The sequence below is a fragment of the Pelobates fuscus genome, chromosome 6 (assembly GCF_036172605.1).
Source record: "Pelobates fuscus isolate aPelFus1 chromosome 6, aPelFus1.pri, whole genome shotgun sequence".
Classification (NCBI taxonomy): Eukaryota; Metazoa; Chordata; class Amphibia; order Anura; family Pelobatidae; genus Pelobates; species Pelobates fuscus.
This window is the reverse complement of record NC_086322.1, coordinates 45,386,354-45,413,087: the sequence shown is the minus strand read 5'-3', so window position 1 is coordinate 45,413,087 and position 26,734 is coordinate 45,386,354. Positions and strand designations below refer to the sequence as shown.

At 41.8% G+C, this 26,734-nt stretch overlaps 1 protein-coding gene across 1 annotated transcript in view; it reads left to right on the top strand.

Annotated features, from left to right (window-relative positions):
* The first annotated feature begins 6,340 nt into the window (after positions 1-6,340).
* ATOH8 (atonal bHLH transcription factor 8) overlaps positions 6,341-26,734 on the top strand; it is a 61,881-nt gene continuing 41,487 nt past the window's right edge. The window contains exon 1 of the mRNA XM_063457645.1: positions 6,341-7,160. Within this exon, the coding sequence (XP_063313715.1) occupies positions 6,567-7,160 (594 nt within the window). The 5' untranslated portion in view covers positions 6,341-6,566. The remainder of the gene's footprint in view (positions 7,161-26,734) is intronic.

The following is a 26,734-nucleotide window of genomic DNA, read 5'->3' as shown; positions in this document are numbered from 1 at the left end:
TGCTGAAGAAAAGAAGAAATAAAAAGAAAAAAGAGTTCTGAAGAAAAGTATGTTTGTTTGTTTGTTTTCTTATTATTACAGAGATCGGATTTATTGTCCCCCTCACTATAATTAGGGTAGATAGAGATTTTTTTTTTTTTTTGGGTTGCTTAATTTGGAGCGTGAGGGTAGGAAATACAGTTACTCATTCCCCCCAACACTTTAACCCAGAAATAAAAATATCCACTGTACCTATGGCACTTTCTACTATTGATGATAAACTCCAATATACATTAACTATACGGTATACAGTAAGGCCTAGTTTATAACTGGCAGAATTGTTCATTAACGTGAGAATTCATGGGGAATTTCAATTCGGCTAATCTGGCCTTAGATTTGAAATTCACTTTGAATGCTCACCTTAGTAAATTACCCGATGGGTGACCGCAGTGGAATTGGAATACAAATGTCACCTGGATCGGTGTGCACATCTTTTACCTTGGCCTCTAAATTCCCCAGATCTCAATCTCATTGAGCATCTGTGAGATGTACTGGAACAACAAATCCGATCCATGGAAGCCCCAACTCGCAACTTGCAAGACTTAAAGGATCTGCTGCTAATGTTTTGTACCAGATACCACAGGACATGTTCAGAGGTCTTGTGGAGTCCATGCCTCGACATATCAGAGCTGTTTGACAGCACGAGGGGGACATACATAATATTAGGCAGGTGGTTTTAATGTTCTGGCTCGTCATTGTATGTAATTTAGCACTGGAATGCCTTTTACTCCAACAAAACCATAAATGAAAGTGTGATCTAAACACATACAAGTCATGACTGACTTTTATCACCTTGCCTTTCATATTCTTTCTGTTTGATGAATGGAATCAATTAGAAGTGACTGACACTTATGTACTCCATACATGTGGTGTGTTTAAAGGTGCAGCTATTATGCAATTTGTTGCAGTTATTAAATGCCATGTGATAGGATGCAGTGACGGGAAATCTCTCTCTACTGTAACCTATACAAGGTGCATACGTTTTATGTGATCAGAGTGTTCCTTTAAAGGAATACTCCAAACAACATAACCACTACAGTCAGTTGTACTGGTTATGGTGTCAGAAGGGCCCTGACACTCTCCCACAGTAAGTAGTCAAACCATTTAAGTTCTTAAGTAAGTTGTCAAGCCATTCTTAAAAGATTTAAATACTTACTGTGGTAGGGCTCCAAGGTATTCATGGGCACCATAACCACTACAGCTATATGTAGTGGTTATGGTGCTTGAAGTGTTCCGTTAAGGAACTACTGACTATTCCCAATTGAATTACTTCCTCGCCCAGATCGTTTTTGTGTATTTTTTTTCCCTCAACCCATTTGTGTGTTCCTTACTCCCCTCCAGCCCCTTTGTGTGTTCCTTACTCCTCTCCAGCCCCTTTGTGTGTTCCTTACTCCCCTCCAGCCCCTTTGTGTGTTCCTTACTCCCCTCCAGCGCCTTTGTGTGTTCCTTACTCCCCTCCAGCACATTTGTGTGTTCCTTACTCCTCTCCAGCCCCTTTGGGTGCTCCTTACTCCTCTCCAGCCCCTTTGTGTGTTTCTTACTCCCCTCCAGCTCGTTTGTATTTCGTGTATTTTCCAACCAGCACTTTGTCTCTTTCTCCCCACAGTCCCTCTGTGTCTCTTTTTCCCCGTCCGCAGACCGTCTGTATGTTTCTTTTTTCCCCCAGCCCCCTTTGTGTGTGTGTCTTCTTTCCTGCCAGTCATCTGGACCTGTGCCATCTTATGGTTTGAGTACTCTCTGCAGGGTCCTGGTTTCAGTTTCAGTACTCTCTGCAGGGTCCTAGTTTCCTGAACATAGTGCTCGAGCATCTTATGCTGCACTCATGCTATAATGTTTTGGGACAGTTCCCTGTCCCAGTTGAACTAATTAGGGACGCCAGGACAGGGACGCCAAAAATGGGATAGTTGGGAGGCGTGACTCACACAGTCTCCATGAAAAAAATGGTTTCATTACAACCTTCACGTGTTACGGACTACATCTCCCATAATGCTTTTAAATCCATAATGCTGGCAAAGCATCACTGGACTTGTAGTCCTCAACATCTTGATTACCGAGGTAGCCCACTCTCTTACAGCATAGTGTGCTTCCTTTATTATGCGAACTTATTTCTACATTAAAAGAACCTTCCCGTTTGTCCGAAATCTGCCAAGCATGACGACAGAGTTGCATGTAGTGATGTATAATATGTCCTGCAGTATGCATGTTATTTTATTACTCAGTGGTACTCATTTATAGACCTTGGAAGGATGACAGCTGAGTTAACCTTCCAACGAGCCATACCCTCTGCTTTAAGGTTTGAACTCATTATACAGTTGGGGCATTAACCAACTGAGCTATCTAACACACTAGGTGCAGTTTTAAATTGTTAATTTTCTAGAGCCTAGATAATGCTGAAAAAAATATATTCAACTTGGATGTCAAATTGGCCTAATTCGACCTTCAGTAAATCATCCCTTATGGCATGTCTTGGAGCCTGCTAATCTCATCTAAGTCATCCGATACCTAAACATGCACAAGATGTAAAATCAAAAGTAACTTCAGCGGACATAAGACCTTAACCATGAATACACTATGGGGTGATTTACTAAGAAGTGAAAGATTTTTCTGTGAACCATTATTTTTTGAGCCAAGGGATACAATCTGGAGAATAAACTAGTTTTACTTAAAGAGGCACTCTGACTAAAGATTGCAACCAATATGGTGGTTATGGTGCTAGCAGACTACACATGTCATCCTCTGGTTCTGGGACAAACTGTTTCTGAGCTGTTTGACCAAAACCAGATGTCCTCAGACATCAGAAGCCTGGCATTCACTTGTTCTACTGTTAACGCAGAACTTCCATTTTTGTATTAACATTAAAAATAAATTCTGTATCTAGAGCAGTGATAGACGGAAAATTTTAGCAGACAGGCTCGGCCTTTCAATGAATACAAATATGGATCACGGTACTGGGGGATGATGCCCCAAACCAAATAGCACCATAACCATTGCATAACCACATGTACTGACCCTTTTAGGTGATCATAAGATTGGGGAATATGGCTGTGAGACATGAATGTAGGGTGAATATGGGTGAAGGATAAGCATTAAAGGTTGGAGGAAATTAATTCTGGAAAATAGAAAGGAGTTACATATCTGAGATAACCCGGGATAAGATGCATTGGAGGGAACTGTACTGGAGATGAAACAATGGGGGCAAGATAGTATCCGCTTTGACCCTTGTTCCACCATCCATTATGCCCCCAGGGGATGCTTGCAATACATTGTACATGGTTTTATATCAGTGCTGTATGATAAAAACTAATTTTGGACACATTTTGTGAGTAATTATCAACCGACCACAACTTACTGTATAGTGATCTACTAATAAACATCATAAACAAAGATACATTTCAACTTCGTCTTCAGTCAGATAATGAAATAGTTCAAGTTGACACATAAGTACATGTAGGAATCTAAATGGGGCAAAGTGTCGACAAATAATCCCCGTGTTGAAACTTGGAAAAATTCCTTCTGCACACCTATGTCTATATAACCTATATACAGTGGAACCTCGAAACTCGAACGTTCCCGTTCTCGAACAATTCGCAAGTCGAACTAAAATTTTGCGTAAAAAATGTCTTGGTATGCAAGCGATCTTCAGTACCTGAAAACATCACGTGGAATTCACAGAGAGACACAATTGTGGGGAAGCATGGGATACAAGTGTTATAGGAAGACATATGGGCAGATGTAAAGGGAGGGAGTATAGGGAGAGGAAAACCGGAGGGCAGACGGACACAAGTAAAGGGTGAAGGTATATGGTCAGAATTATTATGCAAAGAGAAAGAGGAAAATATGAAGAGAGGGATACCAGAGGACAAAGGGACACGAGTAAGGGAAGAGGGAATATGGACATAAGGATACAAGCAGAGGAAAGAGGGGTATTAGATACTTTGAACCTGATACAGCCATTGTATATGCTTTTGTATGTAATGCCAGAAGAACAGTTACCTATCCCCATCCATGTAATTTTGGGGGTCTGGAACGGATTAAACAAATTTACATTAATTCCTATTGGAAATTTGGATTCGGTTCTCGAGCAAATCGGAACTCGAGCAGCTTTCTGGAACAGATTAAGTTTGAGTTCTAAGTTCTACAGTATATATATATATGGGTATGTAAATACAGTATATATATATATATATATATATATATATATATATATATTTATATATATATATCAGCGTTTCACAAATGGGGTTCCACCAAAATGTCGGGAAACAAAATGGCCTGAGCAGGGGAGAGTGCTCCCTTGCCGCCCGCCCCAATTATCGCGGAAGCCATTATCGCTGCACGAACAGCAGTGAACATGCCGGCTCTGGCATCACTAAGAGGCGCGCGAGAGAGCTGAGCAGGAAGATCACTGTTCCCTCGCCACCCACATGCCAGAAGCTCAGTCCAGCAGCCCCACTGGACCCCAGGGACTGCACGCCAGCCGCTCAGCCCAGCAGCCCCAATGGACCCCAGAGAAATAGAGACTCCATGCCAGCACTCCCAAAGGTAGGGAGGCTCGGTGGAGTGAAATTTAAAAAATAAAAATAAATTGTGTGTGTGTCTGTTAAGGAGTTTGTATTGACACTGAGAGTCTATGTGTGTTCGTCAGTGAGTGTGTGTGTATGTCAGTGAGAGTGTATGTGTGCTTGTCAGTGAGTGTGTACGTGTTTGTCAGTGAGAATATATGTGTGCTAGTCAGTGAGAGTGTATGTGTGTTTGTATGTGTGTCTGTCAAAGAGTATTATTATTATTATTATTATTATTATGATATTTATATAGCGCCATCAAATTCCGCAGCGCTTTACAATGGGATTATGTGTGTCAGTGTGTGTATCTGGGTATGAATGTTTGTGTATGTGTCACTGTGCGTATCTGAGTGTGTGTGTGTATGTCGGTATGTGTGTATTTGTGTGTGTGTGTGTGTGTGTGTGCCAGTGTATATCAGTGTATTTGTATGTGCCTATGTGTGTGTGTGTGTATGTGTGTATGTCAGTGTGTGTACATGACAATGTGTGTATGTGCCAATATGTGTATCTGAGTGTGTGTATGTGCCAGTGTGTGTATATGTGGGTGCAAGTGTGTGTATATGTCACTGTGTGTATCTGAGTGTGTGTGTATGTGTGAGTCAAAATGTGTGTATGTGTCACTGTGTGCATCTGAGTGTGTATATGTGTATATGAGTGTGTGTATCTGTGTGTCAAGGTGTTTGTGTCTATATGTCAGTGTGTGTATCTGCGTGCTACTATGTGTCAGTGTGTGTGTGTGTGTGTATCTGTGTGTCAGAATTATACACAGATACACATAGATACACACACTGGAACATACAAACACAGATACACACATGTTGATACACAGACACACACCGGCACATACAAACACAGATACACACACCTTGACACACAGATACATACACCTTGACACACAGATAGATACATACATACATACACACACACAGATACACACTGTGTGTCAAGGTGTGTGTATCCGTGTGCCACTATGTGCCAGTATGTGTTTATCTGTGTGTCACATATATACACACACACAGATACACACACTGGCACATACAAACACAGATACACACACCGGCAGCATAGGGGGGGGGAGCTACGATGTTGATACACTATGTCAAAGGGTTTCATGGGAAAAAAATTATTGGGAACCCCTGATATATATGCACACACACTTAAATGCTGATACATACGCACACACACATATATACGAATACATACACACACATGCATATATATATAGTGTGTGTATCAATGTATCAGTATGTCAGTATTTATATCACATGCATATTACTTCATTTACATAAATGTGCATTGTACATACTGCAGAGTATCTTTTTATCATGCCTAATTACATAATTAATAATATCTAAGGTACTAGTAATACATCGCCTAAAATAAAATTGAAAGGGTTTGTCTCAAGAAAGCCAACATAATGCTCTTTTTTTTGCTCTTCCTTCTGGCAGTGATTGGGTTAACGACTTAGGCACAATTCCTAATAACTAGAATGTATAATTTTCTCTTGCCTGGAATTCCATCGAACGCATGTGTTAAAAAGGAAACAGATTATGCAAAAGCACAAATAAAAAAAAAAAATAGAACAAAAGCCATTGACAGTACAGCTGTTCTGGGCAGAGAAGAATAATAATAATTACAAAAAAAAAAAACTATGGGGAGAGGGAAAAAAAGCTTCCTGTTTCTTTAAAGGAGATTGTCTGTGTGGTTTGAGGCTGGGGAGGCTTGGCTGTGTGAAGTAGTCTTCTTGTAACAGGCGGCTTGCTGACTGATCTCACTAACAGGGGCTTCTGTGTAAGCTGAGGCTAAACAAACACAGATGGAGCCCAGTGTGCATTCAACAAAAATGCTGGCAATGCGGCAGGGACATCAAATGACACACTGACTGCCCGGGGAGCACTGAGCTTCCCCACTGCAGCTGCACAGCACCCACCACCACCACCACTGCTACACCCTGTGTGCCCAGCCATGAAAAAACCCCAGGTCCTGCAGGAGAGCCCATGGAAAACCCACTGCATCAAGGACATTCAGGCTGTAAAGAGGCTGAAGAGGAAGAACAGGGAGGTCAATGGTTTCAGAAGTTTCAAAGTGGACATGAAAGTGGAAGAGGTGGTAGTGGGAGCAGGGCAGCGCAGCCCGGCGGCGGCGACCACCTCCAGCGCAGTAACAGCAGCAACAGCAGCAGGGCGGCTGGAGATGATGAGTGAGGAGGAAGAGGACTGCCCTGAGGCTTTGGATTTAAGGAATGGGGCATTGGTGGCAGCCCCAGCTGGCAGCTCTCTTGCTAAGCAGGGGTTAATGAAAGCTGGGGGGCTGCTGGATGGTTTTGGGGAGCAGAGGCTGCAGCCCAGGATCATGGTGTGTCAGAGACCCCCAGACAGCTCCTACTTGTCAGTGACTTACAATAAGGGGCCAGACTCGCCGAGGACAAGGCTGGGGGAGACAGCAGGCGTCTCTACAGAGATCAAAGCCATCCAGCAGACTCGTAGACTGCTGGCTAATGCCAGGGAGAGGACCCGGGTACATACCATCAGTGCTGCCTTTGAGGCTCTCAGAAAACAGGTATACAGCATGCCCCCCACCCCAACCCCGCTTTATCCCCTCAACCCCCATTCCCCTCTGCTTATCTACAAGGAATTATAGATAGATACAACTTGACCCTTTCACAAGGGACCTTATAAAACGTGTTTAATTCTGTCCTGCAATATACATTGTCACTGTGCATGGCTTGTTAAAATGGGAGGTCAACCTATGGGGTCCTCAGGTTCTGCACAGTAATATATTTTATTTTTGCACAGGGCTGTTAACTGTTTAGCTACCTGCAATGCTCTGAGATAAGATTACAGTGATATCTAAAAAAAAAAAAAAAGTAAAAAAGCAACCTGTTTTGGTACATGCTTTGTAATGCGTGCTCAATGCTCCCTCTACCAGTAAAAACTAAAGTTTTTGTTTTGTGATACAAATATATATATATATATAATCCATTTTTTTTTTTTTTTTTTATAGTAATACATATTGCATAATACATGTTAAAGCAATCATCAGGGTTGTAATTCAATTATAGTGAACTGAAAACTAAATCCCAAACATGGACAAAAATAGCTAAAATGGAAATATTATCCTACTTCGCTATAGCTACAGTTGGACAGTTTCAGACAGATGATTCCGCAGTTTTATTTCCAATTCACAACGGGTTTTGTGTTTAGTGAATAAGCCACAGTTCTGTTTTAAATACTTTTGAAAACATATTAGGAGTTGGTCTTGGGCACTGTTGTAAAAGCTTAAGCAATCAGCAGGGACCTTCCATTGGTTGCCATGGTGACTGCATCACTTTTAGAACTTTGACCCAGAACTACACAGTGGCATCCCTGTGCCATGTTCACAAGTTGTGGCCTTTGGTGGCGTCTTGAGTGATATTGAGGGGAAGTAATGCATGATACAATTTTTTACATGTTTCTTCAACATGGGATATGGCACAATTTGGGGAACAGATGACTATATTCCCATCATTGCTAGGCTCTAAGTTCCTGGTAAATCCGTTGATTAGTATTCCATCAGTATCTTTCAGTGTAAGAGTTATTTTTAACCCGTATTTTAAAATTATTTCAGTGGAATTTAACAACTTGATTTTTTTCATTATCCAAAACAGATTGTGTTCTAGGAACTTGCTTAATACTGATAACATTACGGTGCATTTCGTATTATTAAATAGCATTCTTATACAGTGTAATTAAACTCCATGTTGTACCAAATTGAAATCTGAATGGCAACATTTAGGAAAAAAGTACCTAAGTGGAAAGAATCCTGTAGCTCAGCTATTGTCACTGCTCAGCTATTTTAGCCTCAGTTTAACAGTTTGACTTTTAAAGGGACACTACAGCTTGCTGCAGTGGTTATGGTACCAGTTGTACCCTGGTTATTCCATGGTAAGTAATCTAACCATTTTAGTATATGGTTTATCTGAGTATTCTGGGCCCCTGCACTTCTTCCAGTCTAGTAGGAGAAGTCAGATGTCTCATTGGCTGAGAGTGCATGGACCTACTTAGTTTGGTAGAGCTAATTAGATTCTCCTGCAAGAGAAGCAGGGCCTGCGGCTGGGGTCTGGAGCACCGGTTGGGACCCTGGTAAATTTTCAAACAAGCAAGAGGACTCCTGGCAGGATAATCCACTACAGCAGGCTGTAGGGATTTGTGTGTCACAGTGAGTTATCAGGGCCACCTTACAAGTCTACCCATACAGATAAATGATATGTAAAGAGACAATTCTGGGGAAGAACTCAAAGTGGAGCAATCAACAAGGAGATCAGTGAAATCTTACTGCTGAATGTTCCAAATTTAGAACTTTACACCAAAATTGGTCCCTATACAAAATCTCAACACAGAGAATGGAGATGAGTGATGTTATGTCTTGAATCATTCGGCCGCCTGTCCATGAATAGCAATGTCAAAAAACACCCACACAAAGTCTACCAGGCAGAAGATAAAGTTAATTAAGGTAATCAGGAAATATATAATGACGAGACCAGTCTGTGTAAATAAGATACATTGTTATTGTTTTAAATTACATTTTAGTTACATAAATTGTTATTAGTAAGTCACCGCCCCTGGTCACACCCCTAAAATTAAAGTGTCCATCTTTGTTCACTGGAAATGTTGGGAGATATGATATGACGTTAGATAGAGGGAAACAAGACTCACCAGCTGGGGGCCCAATGGACGGTTGTAATAACCTAAAATCGTTTTTTTAAACAGAGCCCAGACGTTTCTATTGTTTACTCTGTGATTCTCCAGATATTCTGCCCACCTCACCTAGCCAACAGATCATTCTCCTGGTGTTAGTTCCATTGATCAGCAACACCCATTATCCTCAGCTAGTCGTTCAGTGCATGACTGAGAACATTTGGATTTGTAGCTCAGCACCAGTGGCCCTTGCGAGTGCTTCTTGGTGGAACCCATGGCAGAAACAAGGTCCTTGGGATTTTGCCTATTCTGTACAGCTTTTTTTTAGGTAGAACATTAAACCCAACAGGGATCCAATCAACCTGCAAAGTCCAGTTGCCAAATCCAGCAGAGACTAAGCCAAGCTCAGCTCAGCAAAGTTTGTTGACACTAATGCTGTGATATTGATAGGACCATCATCATATAGGAACTCGGTGCCAGTGCTCAATGGCACATTCTCTTTCACAGGTTTTCCTTATACTGCCAGGCATCTATATATCAGTCTTAAAAACAATTAAACATCTGCTCATTTTTCCATCCTGATGAACACTCATGGTTTTCACATAGACCTGGAATTTCTCCTAGCCTGATCTTAGGGCAAAGGGGAAGATACATTGTCACGCTGTTAAAACCCTAAAAAGAAGCAATGGTCCAATTTAGGTTTAAAAAAAAAAGAAAAAAGAAACAATTTTTATTGAGTTTCTACAGCAAGCGGCAGTGTTTCAAGCTTGATAAAGGCCTACAAAAAGGCCGAAACTAGGCTGCTTGCTGTGGAACCTCTATAAAATTGTCGAACTCAGCCAAACACCTTTGACGCCAGTAAAATTACCCCTTTATCACCCCCTTTTTGTTTTTAACATTCATAAGAGGGGGGCATGGCTTCAAAGCTGAAGAGAGCATACGCATGTTGGCTAAGCTCCTGGCACAGCATACAGCAAATTTGGGGCACTTAACTGCCCTGATTCTGCCCGAGATCGGGTTCCGCACCTCAGCTCGCAATGGGGAAGAAGGCTAAAAAGCTTAAAACCCTCACGGGGGACAGCTTTTGCGATATCGCCGACCTCCTAAAGCCGCGACCTAGACTCAAAATGGTGCCTCAAACAGACCCATATTATACATCCTCCGAGGAAGAACTCCTTGATGCACCCAATGACATACCCCGAGCTGGGAGCATAATCAACCCTCAGCACTGTTTAAGTCTCCAGTTTTTTGTTTACACTGTTGACTCCAGATGCCAGCGCACCTCTTAAGATATGCCCTGATAAGAGGACATAGTAACCGCCGACCCTCCCCCTCTTACCCCCCTGAACGCTCAGGGGTTATTAAGTGTAATTTAACAATTAACACCTCCGACTGACCCCTTTACTGTTTATCTCTACGACACGATTACTGCTTCTTTACTTAAGACCCATAGGGCTGGGTCTCCCTCCTATTTTCGTGGTCTCAGGAAATTAATAAGCCCTACATTATTTAGTATACTGTGTAGGTATAACAAGAATGTCATTTAAATTTTATTTGTGTGTCTTACTACTCTGCCAGTACACTCCAACCTGACGCATTTAACATGTATATTGTTCTGTTTACTGGCGGAACGTTCATTGTCTTATAATTTAAAAATGTGCACCACTAACCTATGTCATATCAGTGTTACTGAAGTTATGCATACATGAGCTGTTGTGGCATTGTATGCAAGATTGTCAACTCTTTGCACAAGATAAATAAAGAATTAAAAAAAAAAAAACATTCATAAGAGCCACAATTTAGTTCTGTAAGTTACATAAAAATAAATATTGTGCATTAATACATGTGCATATATATTTTTAAAATGTTGACGCTAATACATATTCATATTTTACTTTCCAAGAAATTTAATGAAATAACAGAAATATATTGGTGATGGTAAACTGTTGGTGGGCTGCATGCCATTTGAAATTAAATTTGACAGAGGTCTCCAGTTAGGTCCAAGTTGACTCCTGAAGACCCTAAGGCTAAATGTTTGCCATACCTGATGCTTGGGTCATGTGACACGCTAGATGCCCCTCTGCACCTGTTATTCAAATAGTAAGGCCTTGGGAACTTTGCCAAGATCTGAATCTGTGACTCTTGTAAGTATTAACCCTCTAAGTGCAAATTCTATGCAGTGAGCTAATATTTGAGCTAACTAAGTTCTTTTACTATCAGCTGTCATCGAATGATTAGACAGGATTATTTAAGGGCTAACTAGAAGCGTAGTCCACTTAGATAATGTTTCCAGTGCTCTCTCAGCTCCTCCAGTGTCTGTGTGTGAGGCTTGACAGGAAGTTGAAGGGATCACTTCCTATCTGCCCACTAAGAGCCTCTCACAGAGGAAATGCATTGCAGGAGGAACAGGGGAATCTATGACCTGATTTTGGCGGGACAGTCCTGATTTTCAGGTCCTGTCCTGCCATATTTCCTTGGTGTCTCGCTTTTGGGGCACCAGGGAACTGTCCCCAACTGTCCTTCATGGTTTTATTAGCTTATAAATTTCCAAAAAAATACAGTATTCTGGAAACCCTACGTAACCCTATAATCATCCACGAAAACTTGACAGAAGTGCTTAGAATTAGGCTGCTGATATAACTTTTTTCTCATTCCCAATTCTTTCCTAATATATAATTTTGCAAGGATACTTCTTAGCAGTCTATAACGGGGAAACTTTGCATGCTATGCCTTATGGGATTACCAATAATGCATTAGTGCAGTGGACGTAAACTACAGGAATTTTAGCATAAAGTACTTTTTGTGTCTATGAATTCTGCTAATATTGGTATCTGTGATACTCATTTTCTTTCGTGGCTTTAAATGAGTTAAATCTCACGTTTAACTAGGTTTCCACTTTCCACAAAAGAACAAAATGTACAATACTAATATCCAATGACACGCAAAGGAAGAGAGGAGTCGAGAACCTTTTTTTTTTTTTTTTTTTTTAATGGAAAGGAATTCCCAGTGAAGTTTGCCAAATTAAGTAAGTGACCACCGCACAAATCGACATCTGATCTCACGTTTCTAGTTGACGTCCCACCATCCTCCTGTAACATGATGCTCTACTTTGTACGGGAGAGAAACACAAATCTTCCATAGTTTGGATTGTAGAGTTAGAAACCGAGATTCTACTTGTGAATTTGGAGTCAGGCTTCATTTCCTTATAAATCAAGGACTGTACTTTGCAGACTACTCGTGATGTGATTTCCTGAACTAGAATCATGGAACTTGGGTTGTACGTTTGTCCACGGAATTCGAGTGATTTGATGTTCCTCACATCTTGTAACCTTAAGAGAATGTGAGAACATTTTGTTTGTTAAAAACAGGATACTGTTATAAAAATAAATTACCTTAGTAAGTCATACAGGCTGGGATGGACTTGACTACGTACAGAAAATGTAAACAGTTGTGTGTGATGAATTGACAGTCAAACTGAAAAAGTAAGGCCAAAATTTTATTTTCTCAAGATTTCAAATTTTCTTTTCTTAGATTTTTTGCTTACATTTTGCAAATTCGGGGTTTGTGTGATAAAACAGAAATTCTGAAGAACTGACAAAGGAATTCCAAATTCAGCCTTTAAAATTTGTGGCACTTTACCGCACTCTCTCTAGAATGTAAGTTTGTCTGGGCAGGGCCCTCAATCCCTCTGTTCCTGTTTGTCCAACTAGTCTTGTTGCAATTAAATGTCTGTTAGTCCATACATTGTACAGCGCTATGGAAGCTGTTGGCGCTTTTTAAATAATAGTAATAATAATTTCAGCTAATATTAATAAGATCTAGGCCAAAATAACTGATTTAAAATCTTCAACTCAAGTATACTCATATTCTGGCTATTGTTATTTATTTAATGTTGACTTCTGTTTTCAGTTCACTCCCGTTTACTGCTTAAAGGGACACTATAGTCACCCAGACCACTTCAGCTCAATGAAGTGGTCTGGGTGACAGGTCCCTCAGGTTTTAACCCTGCAGATGCAAACATGTTTACATTGCAGGGTTAATCCAGCCTCTAGTGGCTGTCTTCCGGACAGCCACTAGAGGCGCATCTGCGACGCTGGAGGCATTTAATGCCTCCATCACGAAGAGCGTCCATAGGAAAGCATTGAAAAATGCTTTCCTATAGACAATTTGAATGTGCTCGCGGCACTTGCCGCGCATGCGCATTCGGCTCTGCTGATGTCGGCAGAGGGAACTGATGTCGGCGGGGGAGGAGAGGTCACCAACGCCGAGGGAGCCCGGCGCTGGAAAAAGGTAAGCTGCTGAAGGGGGCATCCTCAAGGCACTATAGTGTCAGGAAAACCGCTTAGTTTTCCTGACACTATAGTGATCCTTTAAGTAAAAAACTGTTCTGGCTCAGAGCCTGACACATTTGCTTGGAATCTAGAGGCCAGCTAAAATAGTTAGGAGACAGGTTTTTTTTTTTTTTTTTTTTACAGTTTCTTTTAATTTTCAACGACAAAAATATAATTCTTAAAGAGATACTATAGTCATCAGAACCAATACAGCGTAATGTAGTGGTTCTGGTGTCTATAGCCTGTCCCGGCAAGCTGAGCACTTTAAAGGATGCCATTTCAGAGAACAGCCATTGTTTACATTGCTGCTTAGTTACACCTCTAGTGGCAGTCACTCTGATGGCCACTAGTAGTGCTTCCTATTTCTGCATTCAGCAACTTCACACTCTGCAAAGAGGCGTTGAATGCTCTCCATTGATTTAATGCATCTCTATGAGGAAATGCTGATTGGCGCAGCGTTTTCGGGCGCATGCACAATAGCCTCTCAATGCTTTCGTAGATTGATGATCTCAGCCACTGACGCAGGGCCAGCCACAGCGAGACCGGATGGTGTGAGAAAAAAGGTGAGTCCAAACACCTTTCCCAGGATTCATGGCTTAGTGAATAACCCTCACCGTTTTACTCCACTCCATTGCTTTGCAGGGTTCTCAGGTTATTTTACAGGAGTTAACTCATGAGCATTTGTTTTTTTTTAAGCTAACGCTCAAAGTTTAATGAGTACATTTCTGTTTATACAATTGGGTAATTTCTGTGCTTGTCACAATATGTTACCAACAAGCTGGTAATTTCAATAATGGCAGGCAGGAAAATGTCAGCAACTGGTAATGTAAAATGTTAGTGTTTTTAAAAATGAAGTTTTTTTTCCATATGTTGGAAAAATAGGATTAATATTACCAGTGGGGTAAGTTCCTATTCCCGTTAGCAGTACCGTGAACAGGGGATGTAGTGGTTATGGTTCTGCAGTTTTCAATAAAATAGGCAAGTTAAGTTTATGGAATATATAGTGTCCTGGTGGCGTTACTGTGAAATATACATTGAAAATATGTCTTTTAGTGGAAGCAGACATTAACCGAATTGGTGAACATTGGAAACCTGTCAGCATTTTGTTGCCGCAAACATCTACCGGTTGCTATTAGCGATGCTTAATGGCTGCGTTTTACCAACAAACTCAGATACAAGCTCAGTGTTTGCTGATTTTATTTAGGGTTAATTCCTTATTACAGCAAACTGAAATCAGAATGCCAATATTTAAACAGACGTTGCTGATTTGGAGAAATATTTCAACTCAGCTATAGTCACAGCTGGGCCTTTTTTTTTTAGCTTGAACCTTTTCATTCTGTTTGCAATTCACTACAATCTTGAGAATAACCTGTTCCTGTTTCTCTATAAAGTATCATGGTGCCACTCTGCAGCAGCCTTTAGCAGTCGAGTTTTTAAATATGAAGGATAGGTTCTTCAGCAGACCATTCTGTTACCGTGATTGGTCAGTTCGGTGACACTGCCACCCTTCCACTTACTGTACTGCAGCCAGACTTTTGGCTAAGCCTCATTTACTCTTGCAATGTAATAACACCTCCTGTGACCACAATCGCAATCCTTCTGCGGTTGTGAGGTTTTTGCATTTGTTGCGCCAGCTTTCATCAAATCCTCTGCATCTCATTTCCATTTCCGTGTCTCTCTTATCTCTTTGTTTTCGAGAAACATTAGTTAACTTTTAACTGAGCCGAGGTCTGAAACTGTTACCTCTGCTGTGCCCCTTTTTGAAGGTTTATTTTCTATTTGGATGGAGTTAAAAATAAACTAATTTTAACAGATGTTTGTTTTATTTTTGACAAATGTGGCCAGGGCCATCTTAACAGTATTATATGCCCCTGGGCACAGCAGTGCCTGCACAACCACTCACAGGAATAAAAATTTAAACTATTGATAAAATTAAGCTTATATTTATTGGCACTTCCAACAAAATGAGAGTTAAGTATTACAAAACAAGTTGTACAGCAGAGATGTAGCAGGGGGAGGCAACTGACATCGACTGTTAAAAATGTTTTAAAAAGTACTTTATTATAGCTTTCTGATTTCAAAAAATTACATGTGTTGATTTTGTCTTGCTTATGTACAATTAGTACAAATACTTTGTTTTCGTCAAGGTCAAGATGTATGTGTAACAGTAAGATCGCACGTACAGATAACAGCTGATACCGAGGTGGTTAGTCCACCGAAACATTTTAATAAAGAGGGTTTGAAGGTTCTAAAACCCAGAGTAGTATACTGAAAAAAGTTGGCAAACCTATTAGGCCCCCTACGCTTGTGGGGCCCCCAGGCAACTTCCCATGCGTTACGACAGCCCTGGATGTAGCCAGCGGGACTGACTTCTACCCGTTGTTGCCTTTTCGGTGTGTTTGGTGGGTTGGGGCATATTATTATAGCGGGTTGACAACTGACATGATAACTATGAGACGTTAAGTTTTTTTGTTTTGTTTTTGTTATTTAATCCTTTGCATTTCTGATGATAGAGCTGTGAATAGCATTAAGAACCTTTATTTGTAACGCTGGAATGTTTTGAAGTCTGTTTATATTGTTGGGTTCCCCCTTGGTTGTGAGAATGAGCACAGTAAGTTGAGGGAGTGTACCCAGTGAGTTGAGTAAGCGTACCAAGTGAGTTGAGGGAGTGTACACAGTCAGTTAAGGGAGTGTGCACAGTGAGTTGAGGGAGCGTACACAGTGAGTTGAGGGAGCGTACCCCGTGAGTTGAGGGAGCGTACCCCGTGAGTTTAGGGAGCGTACCCAGTGAGTTGAGGGAGCGTACCCCGTGAGTTGAGGGAGCGTATCCCGTGAGTCGAGGGAGCGTATCCCGTGAGTCGAGGGAGCGTATCCCGTGAGTTGAGGGAGCGTACACAGTCAGTTGAGGGAGCGTACCCAGTGAATTGAGGGAGCGTACCCAGTGAGTTGAGGGAGCGTACACAGTCAGTTGAGGGAGTGTTCACAGTGAGTTGAGGTAGCGTACCCCGTGAGTTGAGGTAGCGTACACGGTGAGTGGAGGGGGTGTGCACAGTGAGTTGAGGGAGCGTACCCCGTGAGTTGAGGGAGCGTACACAGTGAGTTGAGGGAGCGTACACAGTGAGTCGAGGGAGCGTACACAGTCAGTTGAGGGAGTGTTCACAGTGAGTTGAGGGAGCATACATGGTGAGTGGAGGGGGTGTGCACAGTTAGTTGAGGGAGCGTACCCCGTGAGTTGCGGAAGCGTACACAGTGAGTTGAGGGAGCGTACACAGTGAATTGAGGGAGCGCATCCAGGAAGTGGAGGGAGCGTACCCCGTGAGTTGAGGAAGCGTACACAGTGAGTTGAGGGAGCGTACACAGTGAATTGAGGGAGCGCATCCAGGAAGTGGAGGGAGCGTACCCAGTCAGTTGAGGGAGCGTACACAGTGAGTTGAGGGAGCGTACACGGTGAGTTGAGAAAGTTTCTAGAATGTAGCCAAGTAGTTTGTCTTTAGGTATTGAAGAGAGTGACTGTGTGCCTTTAAAGTGTTTATCTTTTCTTTTTTTTTAATATATATATTTTTTAACAACAGCCAACTTCTGTTGAAGTATACGTAGTTATTAACAGCTTGGTCATCTGCATATGATTAATTTTTGATGAAGTACAGTATGCGCCCTGAGACCAGGAACCAGCAGGTCAGTAAAAAAAAATGCAAAACAGCAGCAGGAGGGATTTAATTATTTAGGAATAAGGATAATACCCAACTTGTTTCCAAGATAAAGCCGGGTGCTGAAATCCTTATTTCAGCACTCCCTACATAAAGAATGTTGGCCAGACAATATATTGGATAGATATTTTCCCTGGTATTCAGAAACTTTTATTCTTCATAAAACTACCCATAATGCACTGCCAGTCTGTAAAGTAAAATCTGTTTCTGGTCTGCCACTGACGGTTTCTCGAACCCCTGTCTCTGTAATCTCTTTGACCATTATCAAAATTTTCTCTCGATTCTCCATCTAGACTTTAGACAGTTATCCTGCCTTTCTTCTGAACTTAAATCTCGCTTGCCTTTCTCTCTCCCACCCAAGCACCCAACCTTGCATGAGTTGTTACATTTCTTAATTTCTTTTCTGATCATCAAAAAATATTGCTTTATCCCGACTGCTTTTCTCTCAATTACCATCTCTAGTTCTTAATCTACACTATACCTTCTCTATCAATACTTCATGCCCTCTGTTACATTCAGGGTTATTCACGGAAGTAAGAATTCAAAGTTAATTGCAAATTTAAGGTCAAATTAGCCAAACCTAAATAATTCTATGATTCAGCGTCTCTGGCCTCAAACTTTAAATTCACTTTGAATTCTCAGTTTAGTAAATAACCCTGATAGTTTCCTTTCCTCTCCTTTATCCTATTACCCCGCACATGTTAAACACTTTTATTGCATACTTTAGGCTTTCTTACGCCCTGACCCTTAGCTTGCCTTTCTCATTTCGTTAAATTGACAGGTACCTTGCTGTTCTGATCAGTCTCTCAGATTTATCCTGATCATTATTTTGCTTTCCCTCTCTCTCTTTTGCGTCCTGACTTTTTACCTTTAAATTCTTCCTGCTGAGTCCTGATCGCTGCTTGCTTTTCCACCTCTGCTGTATCCTCACATTTATTTTGCCCTTTTCCCTCTTGTTTTTTTGGATAACCCAGTTCCTTAAAGCACTGCAGCTTGCTATATTTTTTTACAGGTTAAGTGCATGTCCCTACTGTAGTGGTTATGATGACAGGAGTGTCTTGGTACCCACTCAGGGTAACTAGTCAAACCGTTGGAGAACGTTGACGACTTACCAGGAGTATGCCGGAGACATCACGGTGCCTCTTTTGCAGCCAGAAGGCTCATCACTGAGCGATGCCCTGCAGTGCAGACCTGATTCAGTGTCAGCTGAGCACTCTCCTGCACCTCCGACTAGCTCAGTGCAAAGCTTTCTGGGTGCAGAGGAGGCGCTGACTGGCGCTAGTGACTCCAGGTAAGTCATCAAAAAATTCTCAAACATTTTGACTATGTACCCAGTGAAGGTACTAGGGCTGTAGTGATTATGTTGCTCTGTCTGTACCCTTAAAGAGAATTGCCATGACCCTGCATCCATTTACATCTTAATATTACCTTTTGTTTGCAGGAGTGGCCACAAGTAGATCCCTAAATGCTGTAGACTTATACCTCTCACTGGTAAAGCATGATGGGCATTGTAGTTCAACATAAGCTGGGAAACTACCCATACTACCCTTGCCTTTGAATGTAACACCTTCCCCCAGCATAACTCCCAACATTCCAAATGGACAAAGAGGGACACTTTAAGTTTAGCCGTGTGAGTGCAGGGTGCCCAGGTGACGGGCTGTTCTGAGAAATTTTAGGTGACTTAATAATAACAATTTATTAAAGAAAAATGTAATTTAGAACAAGAACAATGTATCTTATTTACACAGACTGATTTCTAAACACATTTATTGCAGTTTAAAGACACATTACTGGGAGTATTATTGCTGTGGAGCTCTGTTATACACTCAGACACATTACTGGGAGTATTATTGCTGTGGAGCTCTGTTATACACTCACACACATTACTGGGAGTATTATTGCTGGGGAGCTCTGTTATACACTCAGACACATTACTGGGAGTATTATTGCTGGGGAGCTCTGTTATACACTCAGACACATTACTGGGAGTATTATTGCTGTGGAGCTCTGTTATACACTCAGACACATTACTGGGAGTATTATTGCTGGGGAGTTCTGTTATACACTCAGACACACCAACAATATGGATCTCCTAGAAAATAGGAAAATTTGGATAGAAAAGGGGAACAGAGGGATTTGGGCATAAAATAGGAACTGCCCCTCCTAAATAGGGACACTTGGTAGGTATGACCCAGTCCCTTAACTTTTGATATGTACTGATGGAGCATACTTACTTAAAAATCTTATCAAACACCATAGAATGTATTTGGAATTTTTTTCTACTTAACCAAATGTATGATAACATTTTGTGAAGATGATGAACTGTAAAACCAGTCAGCAAAGAAATAGTTATGTAAAGCCACTTGTTGAACAGATTAATAGGACGCATGGTTTAACAAGTTTGAATATTGGTCCTAGGGGCTCCTTCATGGCGTGCCCTCAAAAAAATACCTTATAATAAAGCTTTTCTGTTTGTAATATAGAAAAAAAAATACTTTAAAAGAGCAAATGACGTAATGAAGCCAGAGCTACTCTGAAGTGGACATTTATATGAACCTTCTGGAAACTTTTTGGCGTCTTGCGTCGTTGAAACAAAGAGACAGTTCAGTTATGCCGCAGCCTTCCAGAGGACTCATCTAACGCAAGCCAACTGCTTCCCCGGTGGGACTCTAAAATATTTTAACTCCCAGAACAAAAATAAACTGAACGAATTAGAAGATAGGGAAACTCAGCGGCTTATTGTGGAACAAAGTCTAGTCAGCTAAATGTCAAATATCCCCACAGAAACACTGCAAATAGGGTTATATTTTTTCTTAACATCTTTTTTTTTCTCCTTTCTTTTAAACAGATGTATTCTTATTCTTATTTTTTTCGTTTTGCTGATCACACAATGACTTAATTGTGTAAGCCTCAGAGATCTATCGATTTATAAAACAACTAAGTCATTGAACTATATATCTCTATATATTAAATCCTCCTGCTCTCATTAAAAGCATAATACAGTAATAACCAGCCATATGCCTAGGTGCTAACCCACCCAATTATAAATACGAACTAACACATCAGCAGCACTCAAAGTACTTCCAAAATATTCAGAACCTTACTAATCTATGCCCCAAAACAACGTTTCAACCCTATAAGGTCATTATCAAGACCAATGTCCTTTCAGTGCTGCTGGTTTATTTTTCGAGAGAGAGAGAGAGAGAGAGAGAGAGATGCCAGGGCTGCACACTATTGGATCCTAGAAGATGGAGTAAATAGTGTCCCTCATTTTTATGGTACTTGAATATGACGCCTTATCAAAGTTTGTTGAGTGACTGACAGCAAGCGATGCATCATGTGAGCAGGAAAAGTTAATTTTCTTCATATTTACTGTTTATTAATTTTCTTTGTAAAGGAAAAAAAGACCGTTGGCATAGGGACAAATGGCAATAGGTAGTTGGTTACATTGTAAAAAAAAAAAGAAGAAAAAAAAAGAATGTAGCACCCTTATACACTGAAAAGGCATAAAAAAAGAATAAAAAACAGTCAGTTCAAATATGTTGCAGCCCAAACAGCATAAATGAGGCTCAATATCTGACCTGAAAGGTATAACTTGTGCGTTAGTACAGTTTACATTTCTCTCCCTTCCCGAGAGCCTCGTTTGTGTATGATCAAACTTTCCTTTTTTTATCATAAGAGGCTCTTGTGATATTTTTTATGCAGTTAGAAATCGTCGATGTTTCGTCGATGTCGATGTCTAAAAAACGTGAGGTTGCATTTAAGGCAGCGTGTTTCTCTATCCGTTAGACATGGCTAGGAAGTTATCCATCAGTGATGTGTTGAATAGAAGACATTCCTCCTCCACTCATGGCCTGTGCGCCTCTGATTCCAGGAGTGGACGGCTGATAGAGAAAGTGGGATGTTTAGCAGCTGAGGGAAATGTGTTGTGATGGATGAACAGCTGGACATGTAGACTCTGTAGAAGATTCATGAAGTGCTTGATCTTTGGGCCAAGTTGTTTAGCTATAACTTAAGTATCCAAGTCAAACCCAACTCATTTTCCATTTGTCAGCAGATACCCTACTCTTTGTTTTAAAGGGACGCAATAGTCATCAGAACATCTACATCTTAATATAGTTGTTCTTGTATCTATAGTCTGTCCCTGCAGGCATTTTCATGTAAACACAGCCTGCGTGTAAATGTGTGTGTGTCTGTCAGTGAATGTGTGTGTGTCTGTAAGTGTGAAATCAGTGAGAGTGTGTCTGTCAGTGAGTGTGTCCTCTGTGTGTAAGTGTTTGTGTTAGTTTTCTTTGTTTGTAAATATGTGTATGTGTCAGTGTCCACTGTGTGTAATTGTATGTGTGTCTGTCAATGAGAGTGTGTTAAATCAGTGAGTGTTTGTCAGTGAGCATGTCCTCTGTAAGTTTGTGTGTCTTTATATGTAAATGTGTGTTTGTCAGTGTCCTCTGTGAGTAAATGTGGGTGTCAGTATACTTTGTGTAAATGTGTGTGTATGTGTCAGTGTCCTCTGTGTGTGTGTCACTGTCATTTGTGTGCAAATGTTTGTATGCCAGTGTCCTCTTTGTACATTTATTATGTGTGTTTATATATTTTTATTTTGTGACTTTTATACTTCAGATTAATAGTTCATACACTCATTACACACACAATATACACATAATGCCATATTTATTTTAAAATTATTCTTTATTATCTTTAAATCCGCCTTGTTCTCTAATATGAGAGTAACTTAAATAACAGTGTCTACATATTTCATTTGAAATTTAAATAAATAGAAATTAAAATTTCCAGGCAAAGGTGCTTAGGATGTTTTTTTTTTAGACCTGCAGGGGTTCTCTACGCACAATATCGATGCATGCGTTTAATCCATGCTGTTATGCTTGGCCATCACTACTTGTCAGACAGTCAATCATGTGTTTGGCAGACATTTTATAATTTTATGGCAAGACAGGAGGCTTCATATTTGCTTATCTTTCTTTACTGAAACTCCCAGCAGCAAAGAAACAGTTAACAGCAGTGTAAAAAAGTTTAACCAATCAGAGTGCATCACAGCAATATAAACTGTTATCAGGCTCCTCCCAATTCCTCTTTCTTTGCTGCTTAGCCTCCCAGGTGAGTCTATTCTAATTATACTCCTATTTATGCTCTATTTTAGCCATATATATATATGAGTATATTGCTTTAATATTATATATATTTATTCATTTACTCATTCTAGTATTTTTTTTCTCAGTTTTTTCTGTGCTTTTACTCTCTGCTTAGGTGACATGGGCTGACTCCCCAGTCAACCTATAAACACAATTACCTCTCCTATTTTTCTCCATACTTATAATTCTTATACTGTCTGTTTAACTGACACACTTTTCCCCACAGCGCCCGGCATTTTGCCGGTCCGCTCCGCTCTGTTTTTTCCCTCACACACTTTGTGTGTTGCATTGCGTCTCCATAGAGACGTTTCCCGCCCTTTTCTTGCCGCGGCCATTTCTATTAGCTTTTTCCCGGGCTTCCTCTCAGCGCCATCTTGCGGAAATTTTATGCGCGGCGGTTCACTCGCATTTCAGCTCCCACTGCAGAACGCGACCCAGCTGTTCGGTAAGTACTTTTATCTCTTACCTTTTATTTTAAAGCATTAAAGATACATACTCAAAATTTCCCTTTTTTCTTGACAGGTTTTTTCAACTTAAAAAATCCTTGCTTGATACTGAGGGTGACCCCCTCAAGCCTTCCTTCAAGGGTGACCCCCCTTTTTCTGCCTCTATACACGTTAATCCCTATATGATAACACAGGCACATACCTGTTATTTGATTTTGGACATTTTATTGTCCTTCTCTCTCTGGGTGAACCCCATTGATATATTGTGGATGAACCTCACTGTTCCAAAATTACTTTCTGTATAAGTCCACCGCCTCATTGTAATTAGTTTGTCTGCATACCAAAATTAAAAAATAATAAAAATAAATAAAAATTAAAAAAAACAAAAAAAAACCATTTATAAACTATATATATATATTGTATATAATATTATTTTCTTTTGTGGTGACCCCACTGTTATTGACATTATGTCTGATGTGCCAGAACCAGCAGTTTCTGCCGAACTTAAGGCTTGGCTATTCAATGCCATCACTGAATCTATTCCTAAAGCTTTAGCGGCTTTCAGCGAGCAGACAATACCAGCCCCTACGGCGACCATTACCCAACTCTCAGACTCCGAAGATTCTCACGCTTCAGAGCATGAAGGAGCCCCTCGCAAACGCCCTTGGAAGGGCGATAGCGCCACCGCCGGTAAAGGCAAAGCGCCTGCTAAACACCCTAAAGTGCCCTATTCAAAACCCAAACATGATTTTGACGCATTTGAGGGTTCTACCTCTAACTTTAACCTCCAAGTATTAGACGAATACTACGCAGAACACTCTGATACTGAGGCTCCGCCTCATAAAACATTCCGAGACCTTTATCCATCCGATTCTGCAACTAATGAACCCCTCATACCTCTAGAGGAACTCCAATCGGAGTCTGACCCCATGGATACCTTATTTGACACCTCTGGACGCCCTCTATTTGACCCCAGGTGCATTAAGCACCCTAGATCGGCCGAATGGACGCCCCCAGACCACATTGCCAAATATTGTAGAATGTGGCTCCGTCGGCCTTTAGAAAAAGAGGTGAGAGCCAAATTAAGGGCTGAATGCCCACGCCCCACTATCCCAGACAAGGTGGCCAATACACCAGAATTCGACCCCTTCCTTGTGACCTTTCTAACCAAGTCAGGGAAAGACCCCCGTAAGGGTCTAGAACAGGGTCTTAAAACTGCTCAAGACAAGTTGATGGATGTGGCGGGCCCGCTCATACAAATCTTCATTATTGCAGACAAGGCTTTATCAGGTGGCACATTTGACGCACATATGGTGCGAGAGTGGGCACAAAGGGCCTTATGTCTTTTAGGCAATGCCAATGTGGCAATATCAACGGAGCGGCGGAAAGCCGTCCTTTATAAAATTGATGCTAAATTTGCTGAACTAGGCACTAAAGAACTTGGTCCAGAGGCTCAAAGCATGTTATTTGGAGACAAGTTCATAAAAAAACTAAGTAAGCACGTCTCTGTTTTTACAACACTGACAAAGGCACAATCCTCTATTCGCAAGGTATTTTGCTCTCAGCGTTTTTCCAGAAGAGCTGGTCGCTATAGAGGCCGAGCGACTGGCAGAGCCGCCTTCACAGGCTACAGGCCTCGACCTTCAGACACCTGGAACTCGGGCAATACCCGATTCCAACACAGTCAATTTTTTCCCTCTTGCGGAGCAATCCGAGGACGTGGATCCGCTTCCCTACGCGGTCGCTCTGCTACAGGTAATGGACCTTCCTTATTCTCTTATTCCTATTGCAGGCCGGTTAACCCTTTTTCCCCAACAGTGGTCTCAACTAACTCAGGATCCTTCAAACAGTGTCCGGGTTCCACCTGGATTTTTCAGTCGAACCAATTCAAAATTCCCTTCCTACCCCAATAAAAATGTCTTTGCTAGACGAGTCGACTCTACGGAGCGAACTCAACGATCTATTCACCAAAGGTGCGATCGAACGAGTTGTGGGCCCACAGGTCTTCGTAAGCAACATGTTTCTCGTAAAGAAAAAATCAGTCATCAACCTGAAAGATCTGAACAATTTCATCGTATACCGTCACTTCAAAATGGAAGGGATCCATTTATTGAGAGACCTACTCTCCGAGGGAGATTGGTTCTCTCGCTTCGACCTAAAGGATGCATACCTCACGGTGCCGGTAACACCAGCACACCGCTGCCTCCTTCAGTTTCGTTGGGAACAAGCACTATGGCAGTTCACCTGCCTCCCCTTCGGCCTATCTTCCGCACCCTGGTGCTTTACCAAACTAATGAAACCAGTGATGGCCTTACTGCGGTCCCAAGGAATCCACTCCATAATCTATCTGGACGATATCCTTCTCATGGCACAGGACCAGGAAACCCTCCTCCATCATACAAACATGACCTCCGCCCTATTGCAGAATCTTGGCTTCGTGATCAATCACCAGAAATCATCTCTAACACCGTCCCAGACGATACAATTCCTGGGATTCCAGATAGACTCCGTTCAAGCAGTCCTTCAACTTCCGGCACCCAGAATAAAATCCATAAAAAGAGACATTCGGAAGTTACTGATATCACCACACCTTCACCTATGGGATCTAGCCCGCACCATCAGCTTGCTCTCCGCCTCAATACAGGCTATATTCCCTGCACCACTGCACTACCGGGCACTGCAACGATTAAAGACCCAATACTTACACCAGTCGACGTCATACGACCAACAGATCACACTCACAGACGAGGTCCAGCTCGAACTCCATTGGTGGCTACAACATATGGACGCCTGGAATGGAAGAGCCATTTTCGGATCCCAACCAGACTTCATCCTGGAATCAGATGCAAGTTTGCTCGGATGGGGCGCAACCTGCTCGGAAACCTCTACAGGAGGACTCTGGTCCCACTCAGAATGTGCACTTCACATCAACTGCCTCGAACTGATTGCAGGCTCATTTGCAATCCGCAGCTTCGCCAAAGATGTCTACAACTGTTCAGTTGTGCTGAAGATGGACAACGTGTCCGCAGTCCGCTACGTGAATCATCTAGGAGGTTCCAAATCAAAGATGCTCTCAGATCTGACCAAGGAATTATATCAGTTCTGCCTAGACAGGAATATCTCCCTGCGAGCGGAGTATCTGCCGGGATCAGACAACCTCGTCGCAGACTGGTTCTCCCGCCACTGGAGGGACTCCAGCGATTGCCAACTGAATCCACAAATATTTCAACATCTCCAGATTTGCCGGGGACCATTCAACCTGGACCTCTTTGCATCTCGCCTCAACAGGCAGACGGACGCTTTTTACAGCTGGTTACCGGACCCAGCGTGCCTTGCAGTCGATGCCTTCCTACAGAAGTGGCCGATGTCAGGGGCATATGCGTTCCCTCCATTCTCCATGATTCCACGCACGCTACAACTTCTCAGAACTCAGGGTGTCAAGATAACTCTAGTGACCCCGCTATGGCGGGCCCAACCATGGTACCCTTACCTACTGGAAATGTCAGTGGACTTTCCCCTGCTGCTACCCTGCACCCACGACCTCCTCAGAGACTCGATAGGCAACTTTCACCCATTGGCGATCCAAGACCATCTCCAACTAGTGGCTTGGACCATTTCAGGGGATCGTGGAATGTCTCAGGCCTTTCGACAACTGCTCAGGGACTCCTTTGGGACTCATGGGCCCCAGGAACCAGACACTCTTACATCTCTGCATGGCGCTTATGGAGTTGCTGGTGCTTGGAAAGGAACCTTGATCCCTTTTCAACACCTATAATTAATATTATTAACTTCCTGTCGTCTCTTTTCGACCAGGGTAAATCCT